Raw genomic sequence first — 13,634 nt, forward strand, 5'->3', positions numbered from 1 at the left:
TAAGAATTTTTTTTCTGAGTAAAGAGGAAAGTGTTACCAATAACAACAAGGAAAATAAAGGTTTTTTTTCTTTTCTGAGATAAGCTACTACACATAGTTCCTGTGGTAGTTTACTTAACCAGTTTCATCCAGATTCAGTGAAACGTCTCAGACAAAACAGGGAAAAGACATACATGCATACGTTATGATCTTTGTAGTAAGATGTCACTATATAATTTCTTTTTGCACTGAAACATTCTCTCAGATTAAGCCTGATTAATTGTAAGATTACATTAAATCTGCAGACTGTATAACAAACAAACAAAATAAATTCAATCTGTGTTGTTGGTTTATGAGCAAAATGACAGAAACGTGGTTACAGGCTTGCAACTTCCCAGTCGCACAGTAGACCAACCCTGACACATACTTTTTTCACTCTAAATTACAAAACAAATATTAAGGGCCATAAATTGGCTTGAATTTTTTCCCTGGCCTGTCTGAAAATAATGTTTTAAATTTGTATTTCCCCCTTCATGATTTCTTTCTTTTTTTCTTTTCTTTTTTTCATATTTGTCACACCTACATGTTTCAGATCACCAAATAAAATTTGGTATTACAGACAAAGTTAACCCAAGAAAATGCAAAAGGTACTTTGTAAATGATGATTTTTTTTTTACTAAGGAAAAAAAGCTTTCCAAACCTGCCTGGCATTATGTGACAAAATTAATTGACCTCTGTTATTAAATCATGAATTAACTGTGATTAACAACATTTTTTTGGAAAGCTGAGTTCACTTTCACTAGCTAGGCTCAGGCCAGACCTGTTGATTTAAGAAATCACTTAATTAGATGCTGTCTAACAAAGTGAAATAGGCTAAAAGCAATAAGCTGCCAAGCTTTGCACAGTCATTTATAAGGTTTAAGGGGCAAATACTTTTTCATACAGGAAGGTTTTTCTCCTTAACAAATGAAATTATCATTTTTTAAAAATTGATTTTATATTTACTCTAGTTATCTTTGACTATAGTTAGAATTCTGACACACTTAAATGTGACAAATATGCAAAAAAAAAAAAAAAAAAAAAAAAAAGAGAAATCAACAATTTCTCACATTACTGTATGTCACACTGCTACATCAACAGCTTCAATTTGCATGTTTCAATGTGGTCAAAGTGAGCTGATATGACTGAAAAGCTCTGACAACAGGATGTTTTCACTTGCTCGTTTGTCTAAGACAGGGGTGCCCAATCCCAGTCCTCGAGAGCTACCGTCCTGCAGCTTTTAGATGCATCCCTACTCCAACACAGCTGAATCAAATAGTTTGATTACCTCTTCAGCATGCCATCAAGTTTGGCAAAGGCCTGATAACAAGCCATTCATTTGATTCAGGTTTGTTGGAACAAGGATGCATCTAAAAGCTGCAGGACGGTAGCTCTCGAGGACTGGGATTGGGCACCCCTGGTCTAAGAAGTTAGAGGGACATTTGTTTGGTGTAACATTTAGAAAAAAGCTTTTATTTTATTTTACTTATCATAACATAACTTGTTATGTCGAATCAGTTACATATTATTTAACCTCAGTCTCCACTTACACAACTGTAACTGTACAGACAGCAGTTTGCAGTTTGCAGACTAATGACTTTGATCTGAAATAAGAGCAGTGCAAATAACATAAGTTCATTTTTTACACTGTATTCATCCTGGGTCTGTTTTCATTTATTATTTCATTTTTAAATTCCAACAATTAAGTAAAATTGTATTCTTGGATGTATCTATTTATTACATTTTATGTTACAAAGTTAGGGAAGCTTAAGTCGAGCTAAGTTGTGCTTGATGTTTCCTTACACATAAAATAATCCCAGTTTCTTTCTCACAGTGACGGCCACAGTTGATTATTTTAACACTAGTTTTCGTCCAGCACGACGGCCATGTGGCAGATGACGCAGAGGGCATCAATCAGAAAAAGAAAGTTGTGAGTGATTCCAGAAAATATTGAACTGATTCTACCTGATGTTTTTGTATTTGCTTTAATTTTTTAGCACGTTTATGGAGCTAATCATGTTTATTGTGCAGTGAACTGACTGCAAAGCTCATGGTCAGCATGCTAAAAAAAAGTTAAACTCATAGACAATGCGTACTGACAAGCCTTTCCACTGTGAACACATTAAATTTAATTTGCTCAGAATTAATAAGTAAAACTAAACTGGGACACAGCTAATGAGCCATAGCTTTGTTCACTAATACCATGAAGAGCTGAAAGCAATTTAAGGTCAACTTGGGGTTTAGTTTCCTTTAAAATGGGCTCACAATGCACAGTTTGACATCTTCTATGCACTTTGTCTATAACACTTTCATAAAGGAGACACAATCCTTTAAAACATGAAAAAAACATGAAGTCATTTTAGGAACAGGAACCCTAACACCATCTGCATTTACTTACTCAAATGAGTTATAGTTATAGTGTCTATTTAGCTGTAGACACAACAATATTTCCATCAGATTCATTTACATTTCTGTGCCAGTCACCAAGCTGATTTTTTTTAATGAGTTTTCAAATTGATTCGGCTCACTGAGCTGAATATATATATTTATTTATTTAGTATGTTTTGCCTGGAGTACCATAAAAACATTAGCTTGTAAGCCTGGGGCTGTTCTCTCCTTTGTGTAATCTATTCTGACCAGAGACTCAGAGCACTGTACTCTCAACCTGCATGACATTCATGTGCTCAGATAAACACACTGTACCATGTAAACCAGCAATGGGAACAGAACAGTGCTTCATCAATTACAAAAAACAAAAAAATTAAATGGTAAAATTAAGATTTAAACAATTCTGCTCTAAAACAAGTGAACAAAATATATGTCTGGGGTCAAATCTGAATATGTCTATGCACAAAACCCCGAACAGACATATATATCTATATCTATCTATCTATCTATCTATCTATCTATCTATCTATCTATCTATCTATCCAGACATTTAGTAAATGTAATGAAGGTTAGATCAATGCAGTTCTACTGTTGAGTGGACCTTACATCTCCTCCAGTGATTTCCAATCTATCCAATATATTTACCTTTCTTAGTGTTGTCTGAGAAAGGTAAATATGTTTTGTTCTTTCATAGATATAATTTTGCTGGCACCGTGAAGACACCATGAAAGGCATTAATAACAGATCATGCCTGTTAGCAAATAGACATTTTATTTGAAGTAGAATTAAATGTTTTTGACGAAATTAGAAAAAGGTCCAAAGCTAAACCAAAGCATGATCGGTGTGCAGCAGCATTAGCTAGATAATAGTTGCGGGTGAGCCAACAATGGTTGCTTTTTTAAAATGCCTTTGTAGTGGGGCGTGGTCTGCGGTGCCGCTGCAGGGAAGGCGGACGCACCTGAGCGACATCCCCAATTGTCGCATAAAATGGAAACTGGGTCCTGTCGTTAAATTGTTGTTGTTGGTGTTTGGCTGGCGCCTGGACATCGACACTGCCGCGACCCCCACCGGCGTTCCCCAACAGTGTAGGAGAGGGGGCCAGCAGAGTGGGGCCAGCCAGGACGCAGCCTGCCTCTGCGCCCGTACCCACTTCTCGGGTGGGAGCACCTGGAGCCTTGCAGGTGCCTGCACCCGCTCCAGCTCCCCGGAGGAGGGCTGCAGAGGAACCATCGTGTCCTCAACCTGTGCAGCCAGAGCTGGAGGTGGAGGATGAGGCACGCGAGCGACCTCACCAGCCGGAGGTGGAGGATGAGGCGAACGGGTGACCAGCTCGGCCTGAGCCCAGAGGTCCAGGTGGCGGAGGGACTGGCTGTGCCACCCGGTACAGCGGTGCCACCCGGTACAGCGGCATCCTCACTGGAGTCTGTTGCGCCTGCAGGACCTGCCAAGCTGGAGACAGAGGTCAAAGTGTGCGGGAGTCCTGCCAAGCCCAAGGTTGGCATGCTGTTTGATCCGGCCTGTCTTCCATCAGAGGCCGGCGTGTTGTGTGGTCCTGCGTGCCTGCCGAGCTGCTGGGCCTCACAGCCACGACTGCTGTGCTGCCCTGAATTGCCACATGTGTGTCCCCCGGCCCAGCTCCGGGGCCACCGCTGGACAAGTGGGTGGCCCCTGGACCCACCTTGTCATTGGCGCCGCTGGATACTTGGGTGGCGACAGGGGCGATTTTAGCCCATTTTGGGGGGTGCTTCAGCACCCCCCAAAATGAATCTAAGCACCCCCAAAGATTTCTTACTTTTTTGACAATATTTGCTGTTTGTGTGACACACTACTAAAAATATAAAAAGCATATAGTACTTGGTTGAGACGTAACATTTTAGCAACGAAAGTATGGATAACCCCCCCCCCCCAAAATGGTTTGTTCCAGCTCTCCCCTACTCTGGCTCTAGCGCCGTTGCTGCCAGAGCGATGGCGGCTGAGACGCAGCGGCGCGGAGGTGGAAGTGCCTGGCTTAAAACAGGACATATTAGCTGCATTTAACCTTCAGTTACTCTTTATATAGTTAGGTAGGAGTCAGACCATGTTTCTTTTTAGCTGAAAAACATTACAACCAGGTAACCTGCAGTGTTGAAAACGTGTTTTCCGACGATGTTTGCTACCCTACGGTCCGTCCTGCTCTGTAGTAAAATCAGCAACATTTGAAATGTATATAGCCTATTTAAAAATCTAAAACTTAAAATTGTCCGTAGTCTACTGTTGTTACCACTGTCCTATTTGAAATGGATACTAACTAGCTAACTGACTGGGTGCCCATTAACCTTATAACTCCTGTTGTTTGTGTGTGTGTGTGTGTGTGTGCGTGTGTGTGTGTGTGTGTACAGAGAGACAGCCAGGTTCATAATGGATATAAGGAAGTTTTTTCAAAAAAAGGAGCCACATTCAGGTAAAAGTGTAAAATCAAATGATCCGTCAATCAAGAATAATGTTGGATCAGAGTTTTAGTATTTATATCTTTTATTAGATGTTCATGTGGTTTGGTTATTTGCCTTTTGGTTGAAAGTAGACTGAGAGAGGACTTTTTGTTAGTGATCTTAATAGTATTTTTTCATATTAATGTAATTGTTTTCATCTAACTGAATACAATCTATTTGTGTATGATTGTCAGTCCGAAGAGGGAGAGAGGAAAGAGGGGAATGTGAGGACAAAGTACAAGGTCAGGAAGAACCAGGTAAGAAAACAGACAGGGAATAGTGACAGGCAAAACAGAAACTGTTAAACTGACAAAGAGAAAAAGAAACCTAATTTTACTCATAAAATCTGGAAGTTGTGTCCTCCCTATATTAAAGCTGCTATACAGAATCTGCAAAACAAACTGGGTTGAAACATTTTTGACCCTCTTTAACAACATTGCAACATAACATTATAATTGATTGGGGAGATTAAAATTAATGATATATTTTTATGTGGTTCAGCCACAACTCTACTAAAACCTCAGCCAGTAATAGGTAGGCCAACTTTTGGACCGTCCAGTTGTCTGTATGACTGCCGCAGTACGTACATCACATTTACACATTATCAGAAAGTGCCAAACAGCCCTGGTGGAGTGAGGAGCTGTAAAGAGAAGCAGAAACTCTGTTTATATTCTAAAAATGTTTTAAGCTTGTTTCAAAGATTCTGTACTGCAGCTTTAAATGTTTTCCAAAAGCACACATACACTTAACTTATCAGTGTTTCTCAAACTTTTTACAGTGTGTACAACCTGAGAAAATGTCAAGCTCTCCTAAGTACCACTATGAAAGCATGAAACTCATAAATCTTACAACACAAAATTATTATTATTAAATTAGTCAAATTAGTATCTGCAATAAAGACTTTTTCATACATTGTATACATTCTACCACAGGCAAAGTTTCCTCCATTTTTATAGGTTTTTTTTATATTTTGTAATAATTTATTCTGTTTTGGGAGTGTTTTTTAATGTATCTGTATTATATTATACATACACATTAAAAGTGAATCTCTGTCCAAAAAATGCACTCAGTTTACTTTTTACTCACTATGAGCATCATTCATTATTCTCCCCCAGTAATTAAGGTTAGGATATGTATTTTTTTTTAATTCCAATCCATTCTTCTTTTGCAGCATTTAAATAACCTTTATCAGATTTGATGGTTTTGTTACAGACTTTGCAAAAAAGTGTTTTGCTTTTCTTTCACAAATGTGGGGATTAAATTGTGTTAAAATGTACAAAACAGTGATGTCATGTATTGTGTAGAGGACCCAGGCACAGAGAGACTTGATGAATTTAAGAATCTTATGATTTAAATAAAGAAATTTAAAGACTTGCACAAAGATGGTAAAATTATGATGACTGATAACAGACACTAAGACAACAGACGATGAGGACAGGAAGGAACAGGAGTTTAAATGCACCAAGGAGACAGTCAGAGAGAACTCGGGACAACTAGAGACATTTAAGGATGCAGGGAGTGACAGAGACAGGGAAGAAGTCTCATCGTGATGAGTAAAGTTTATCCTGCCTGGCTGGGCAGCTTTCTGGGTGCTCAGCACCCCCAAAGCTCTGATCCTAGAATCGCCCCTGGGTGGCGACCTGAACAGACACCTCCCTGTCGCTTGGGGGGTGGTTCGGCAAGATGGCCTCAGTTGGGCGATGGGGCATGGCGTGGTTTGTGGTGCTGCCCCTGTGGCTGGTCTTCCCCGCCCCCCCAAAAAAACACCCAAAGTACAGCCAATACAAACTTATTGAAGTGAGACTAGAGCAGACTAGCAGATATTTAAAAAAAAAAACCACACATAGAACAGGGGTCAGCAACCTTTAACACCGAAAGAGCCATTTGGACCCGGTTTCACGCAAAAGAAAACACTGGGAGCCGCAAATACTTTTTGACATCTAAAATGAAGATAACACTGTATATATTGTTTTTTACCTTTATGCTTTGTGTGAACAACTAAGGTGTGTTGCTTATGAAATCCATGAAGTGCTACAGAAAAAGCACTATGCTGCTAAAAAAAAAAAAAAAGTAAAATAGATATTTGCAAAATTCTGTCTAAATATGTATTTTACCAGGTTAATGTGTGTGGCGGGACGTGGTCTGCAGCGCCGCTGCAGGGGAGGCGATGCACCTGAGCGGCACCCGCAATCAGCCTCGCCGCCTTTATGTCTGTGCTCTCTATGCTGTTGTGTTGGTATGTGTCGGGCTGTGAGCTGAAAAGCTACAGCCGGCTGTATGCGTACAGCAACCGTGTGTGAAAAGTGGTCAATAAAGAGATGCTGAAAAGCATGCTCATGAAAACATCGTCGGGTCTGCCGTGATATGTTTACAATGGGACTTCTGCTCCTGAACCTCTGCGCACAGCGTCTGCAAATCGGGGCAGTACGAAGTCACTTTCATCTTTACGCAGGACTGTAAGCTGTCATCTGTGAGGCGTGAGCGGTGTTTGTAACTTAGTTGATGGAGGAGAATAGCTGCTGACATAATGTGGATCCGAAAATCCATAATTGGCCTACCTGGGGTTGAAAGCCTCGATAAATGCACGGCGTTTCGGCGGGTACACCGGCTTCTGCGAGTGTGATGCTTATTTTGAGCGATGAAAAAATAATAAAATATAATTTTATTTTTGTATTTCAATATCACAATAATCTTCCAATTTAGAAGTACAAGTTTAAAAACAAAAAAAAAAGAACTAACATAAATAAAATACACTTCAGCTAAATACTTCTAATTTATTTTCCCAAACCACGAGGAGCCGCACTATAACGACTAAAGAGCCGCATGCGGCTCCGGAGCCGCAGGTTGCCGACCCCTGCCATAGAACTATGAAACGTATACATAGTCCAAGTTTAAATTGCATTAAGGTACAATTTCCAGTAATATTTATTTTATAAATAACTGAATGTATCCATATGGATACACACATTTGATATACAAATGTGTGTCTATGTGGGTCCTTCTAACCTGGCTGTAATCTGTACTTTAAAAATATTATGACACACCTAATTTATCACAATCACCTCTACAGCAGTTTGAAGATCTGCTTTGTGTTATTTTCTCTCTCTCTCGTTTCTTTTTGTGTGCTTTTTTTCAGTATTTTAGGCATTTGAAGTGAATGACGTTTTCAAAATTAATACCCACTGGTTGGTTGGACAGTCGCTGGAGCTACAGTCATTAGAAGAAAAGTGCTACATCAATAGCCTTACAACAGTAATCCATTATTTTTGACAGCAGGCAGCAGAACAAGCTACCTGTGAAATATGGTGTGTTTTAACAACAGCTGCATTCTCACAACTTTAAATTTTCTAATGGAGACTACAAGGTTAAAATTATTTGTCATCCACTTCCACTGGATATTTATTCCAAGGCAACGCTACACTAACCACGGCATGTCCAAAGAAGTACACAAAATAGGCCCAGAGAAAATAATTAACTTTGGTGGCAATCTGAGAGTCTTCCCCTCATTCAACAATAAACGTTTCATCCACAGTGACTATATCATTAAAAAAAACAAAAGTTTAAATGCAAATCCTAAATGTATGTGCACTGCTGCATAATTCCTCTGCCTTGGTGCATGCTGAAATGGTTTCTAGCTTGAGCAAAGTAAAGACAAATATATGCAGGATGGTTTGCTGTCCTTATCCTGGATTACTTTAGGTTATAAAACAGAAGCAAGATGAAAGTACTCTGAAGCTTCAGGATTCTCAGTGGCAGAAAAATACTTATTCCCATTTCTCTGCCTTTAAGCATTCAACAATTATCACATTCACAGTTGCAAATTGGCTTCCCATAGGTCATATCTTGATTTTTCAGATGCTGGTGTATTATTTCCCCTGTAAGCCTGCTTACCTTCCTTTTAGCTCGGAGCTGTCCATGATAGTTATCAGACGAATCTCCAGGGATCTCACCACCCCATAGTGTCAGCCCCACTATGGTGTAAGTAATGCCCATCACCACTAAGGGCAGCAAGTACACCAGGACTGTTACTATGATATGATACCTAAGAAGAAAGTATACAAATTGTCAAAGAAGTGGGAACATTTCAAAAATAATCATACATAACTCACACATAGTATATGTTTCATGCTGTATAAACATGTCCACCTCTGTGCTCTTAGTTCCTGTTGCAACTGATAAATGTAACATTCTGGGAACACTTGCACTATAATCCCAAATGACTGCATTTGGTGCTACCTTCCAGAAAAATTAACAAAAGAGAATAAATTAACAAATAGTTTTGGTGTGTTTACTATATTTTATATTTTTTGAATGCTTCTCTATTCTTATTTACCTCTGAAAAAAACATAGTTTCTCTGGAATGCTATTTTTTACTCTCATAATGCTAATGAATACGACAGTAAACACTGCAATATTTCCTATTTTGCCATTTTTCTGATGACAATAGCACAAGTTTTCACCAGATGTAGTCATAGGGTTTATGTTTTCCAAATACTTGCAATGTCTTTACCTTTTAAACAAAACTACCACTGTACAACTATATACTTACAAAAATTAAATCATTATGTTGTAAAATCGCTATTTTTTGCTGAGCTTAGCACACATAATGCTCAAATGGGAACAATACCCTGTAGTGTTTCCAACAATACTGCTCTGCTCTACTTTGTTTAAATGTACTGAGTGATGTTTAAAATGAAGGATGGGATTTATTACTTTATTTCATCTTGCTTGTATTATTTGTATAAGTACATCCAACACATTCAAACATCAGACATAGCAGAAAAAACAGATAAATCTTTCTCACATGAAGGAGTCATCCTTCCTGTTGGGCCAGGCCACATAGCAGACAGTCCTTTGGGGTATGCTTCGGATGGTTTGGATGGTTGAGAAGTAGCAGAGGGGGAAAGCCAAAACTATAGCTAGACTCCAGATACAAACAATAACGCCTGTGGTGACCTTCGCTGACAGTCGAGGCTTAAGAGGATGGATGATGGCCATGTACCTACAGCAAAGAGGTTAAAAAGAGAATTCTGTGTTTCTATTTAATTGCTGACGTACACGTCAGAGTTAACACATCCTTAATGTTATTATTTTTTCTTTATTGCATTTACTTTTTACAGATCGTAACATCTCAAAAATTGTCTTCAAATCAGTGGTCGTTATACACTCTGAAGTTGTTTCATGTCAAGGATTTTAAGAGGACTCAAGAGGCGAACATGAAACAATATTTCACAGTTCAAAGTAATTATTTGAGAAAGTGTGAAATTTAAAAGATAGCATCAAGTCTATTTGCTGTATGCAATAAAGAAAAAAAAATCTCTTACCTAAGCATTTAACTTTAACAAGCTGCTAGAATATAAAGTGTCGTTTTAAAGTGGAAAATGTCACTAATGCACAAGTGGAATTGACTGAATCGCCCATTAATTCAACTTATGATTCAACGACATTTTCAACATTAAAAATATATCTCATTTTCTACAAGGCAGTCTTGTATAAGTCCAATTACATGGGGGCGTTTGAATTTCGGGGAAGCTGATGGATGATTCATTCCTAAAAAGCTGTGATGAGATTTTGTTTGACTGACACAGTGAAACACTGACAGGAGATTACCATCTTCATGAACTCAGCTCAGGATGTTACATGATTTTCAATAGGCGATCACAGGGGCTTAGAGCTGCTAATTCAATCTTCATAGGATGGTAAAAAAATAAAAATAGGCCTTGTCCTTTCACCCCAGTGACCATAACCCTCTTGGGGATAACAGCAAATTCACCAGTAATTGTTTGGAACTTATTGCTTCTCACTGGACCTTGTTGAATGTGGAATCAAGTATGTGCCAGAGCACAATGTCAGCTGATGGAATGGACTTGCAGGCACTGAGCAAACATGAAAAACCTAAATAAAATAACACAAGTGTACACCTTTTTGATATCTATCGAAGAACATTTAGGGAGACAACAGAACTGGGTGTGACTCGGAAGCCTGTCATGCCTGAAGCTACACAGGACAGCTTTTGGAAAGCATATTGTTTTGAAGCTATGTCACAACGGTGTTTTATTACCAAGTAAACATTCACTCAATCACCAGCATGTGCTTAACTAGCAGAGATTACCTCAGATGAAGCGTCCAGACCAAAAATAATGTACAGTGGTACATTTCAAGTGCTCTCTCAAAAGTCCTCAAGGGAAAGGAAAATGTTTAATCAGTCTGCAAACCTCACTTTAGAGTATCACAAAGGAATCATTAATTGTTATTTGTACTTAATGCTTACTAGCCATGGTTTTCTATTCATTTTTTTCTTTATGTTGTTATCATTTGAACAGCATTGCATTTTCTTTAGTAAAAGCTATGTTAAGTGTTCCCAATTAAAGTTATTTAAGCAAAGAAAATTAAATTGTACATAAGCTTTTAAGATATTTTGACCTCCAAAATATAATTAAATAATTATATGAGGTATAAAAAATTGTTTAAAAAAAATGACCACAGGGACATTGTAAAATCTTCAGTGGTGTTACCTTTCACACAGAAACCTGTTTTCTTTTCTTTCCACTGCCCAAGGAAACACACTTGGCAGCTGAGAGACTCAGCAGGAAGGACAAATTCACAGATGATCACGAACTGTGGCCTCATGCCATTTCAAGACATCAGAGCGGAGACAGCACCATACTGGGGTTACGAAAAGCATGACCGGAGGTTACATCTACATCATCTAGGTCATGCCGATGTTCTCTTTCTCTGTACACAGATGACAAATTGAATGGACATTGTGGACCAAAAATACAAAGGCATGTAAGCTGTTGTAGAGAGAAGCCAAAATGAGCACGGCCTGAGGAAATACATTGTTCCATTTGAGCGACAAGAAGAAGCACTGGAGGAATAAAACACCTAAGACAATAACACAACGCACTGTGACACGTGAACGCTAGCTGTAGACACACACTGCACTTGCTTGCAGCTTTCACATGATTATGTTCAGCCTGTGGCTTCTTCTTTCATCGGTTTAATCCCTTTATTCAAACATTATGATGTATGATGGTCCACTGATCAGTTTCAAAGCCCTGGTGATAGTGTTGACTGCATCCTCACATTAATGGAAAGCACAAGGGTTGTCAAAGAGAAAGACTGCAAACGAACCAACGGAGAAAAGAGGACGCGTGAATGAGCAAAAAAAAAAGGGGGGGGGAAAGGAAAAGATATGCATGTGACAGAAAGCAAGAGAGCCAGAGCGTGTAGGAGGAAAGGGCAATCTTTTCTAGGGTGTTGGCATACACAGAGTCATTCACTGCAGCACAGACTCTGTCCAAAACAACTGTTTCAGTCTGATTCACTTGCATTGAAATGTAAAACTAAATCTATGAAACAGGCCCAAGGTGTATGAGATGGCAGTTACCCTCCTGAGGAACTGCCTTTCCAATACAATTATGCAAATCACGACCTGACTACTCCATTGGGAATTGGAAAAAAAACAAAAAAAAAAAAACATGTAACAGCAGGGACAGAGAGTGGGAACAAAAAAGGACAAAGACGAAGTTGATAACAGAGGCATCAGATTAAACTGGTGAGGACTCCAAATGAGTTTCTATAAAGGAACAAGTTAATACATTCATTTGCCTTGCCAAACGCAGTTTGACTTGAAGCAAGATATTACACTGGTTTTAATTCACATTCCCACAAGTGCTGCTTGAACCCAGGGTTGAAATAAAATGATCCAGATTAAAATGTCAAGGTTATCTTTCATCCCGCGTGTCTTCTAATATTCTATTTTTCTGATTATTAGTTGCCTTTAAGACTGTGCACATAAGTGGGATATATTCCCATTGCTGAATGAAGGGTCTGAACTCTAGTGTTTGTATAACATCCTCACACTGAGTGATTATTTATTCCAATATTGAAAAAAAAAAAGAAAGAAACTGATTAAAGGCTGTCGTTAAACCTAAAAGAAGACCTTAATCAATTTACCTGGTGACCAATAAAAAACGAATTGGTGTATGAGGTGCGTGTGGAGCAACAGAACATTATCTGTTTAACTTTTTTTTTTTTTTTTTTTACTGCATTTTATAAAACCCACCTGTCCACAGCTATTGCCGTCATTGAGTAGATGCTTGCAAACACAGATGTGACTGGAAAGAAATTGTGGAATTTGCAGTAGGCTTCCCCGAAGTACCACTCCCCGTGAGCGGCATAGATAAAGTTTATTGAAGTATTGAAAGCAGCCATTGACGCATCCGAAAACGCCAGGTTTAGCAGAAAGTAGTTTGTCACTGTCCTCATGCGCTTGTGCGCAAGAATGATCCATATCACAATTAGGTTTCCAAACACCGCCACCGCCAGCACGAAGCTGTAGGCAACAGACCAGAGAGCGATGCGCCATGGCGGCTGGACGAACTGGTTGGTGTGGTTCGTCGTTATGTTGGATCCGTTATATGAAGCCGCCATCCTCTCTTCCTTTTCCCCTGATGTTGTAAAGGTTTCAGTTGTTTCGCCAATATGTTCTAGGCGCACAGCTGGATTGGCAAGAAGGATTTGCTTACATGCGCCATAGCGCGCAACTTAAACACCCCTAAAAAGATCCCCGTTTGTTTGATCCGACATGCACGTCTCTGCACACAACTAATAAAACGCAGTGAAACTGTGTGTGGAACAAGTATATCCCAGTGTTTGATTGTGCCTATGAATGCGCAGCCTCTCCTCCAGCAGCAGGACGCCGTGCGCGCTCAGTGACGCACAAATGGCACAAAGTGAAAAAAGATTGATTGATTC

At 39.2% G+C, this 13,634-nt stretch overlaps 1 protein-coding gene across 1 annotated transcript in view; it reads right to left on the bottom strand.

The window, feature by feature from the left end:
• Positions 1 to 13,634, bottom strand: part of tacr3a (tachykinin receptor 3a) — a 28,417-nt gene extending 14,783 nt beyond the window's left edge. Inside the window, exons 1-3 of the mRNA XM_084931419.1 lie at positions 12,943 to 13,634; positions 9,679 to 9,876; positions 8,766 to 8,916 (exon numbers count right to left, since the gene is read on the bottom strand). Of these exons, the coding sequence (XP_084787545.1) occupies positions 8,766 to 8,916; positions 9,679 to 9,876; positions 12,943 to 13,310 (717 nt within the window). The 5' untranslated portion in view covers positions 13,311 to 13,634. The remainder of the gene's footprint in view (positions 1 to 8,765; positions 8,917 to 9,678; positions 9,877 to 12,942) is intronic.

This window comes from Perissodus microlepis, chromosome 6 (assembly GCF_051167445.1).
Source record: "Perissodus microlepis isolate ML-2025 ecotype Zambia chromosome 6, ASM5116744v1, whole genome shotgun sequence".
Classification (NCBI taxonomy): domain Eukaryota; kingdom Metazoa; phylum Chordata; class Actinopteri; order Cichliformes; family Cichlidae; genus Perissodus; species Perissodus microlepis.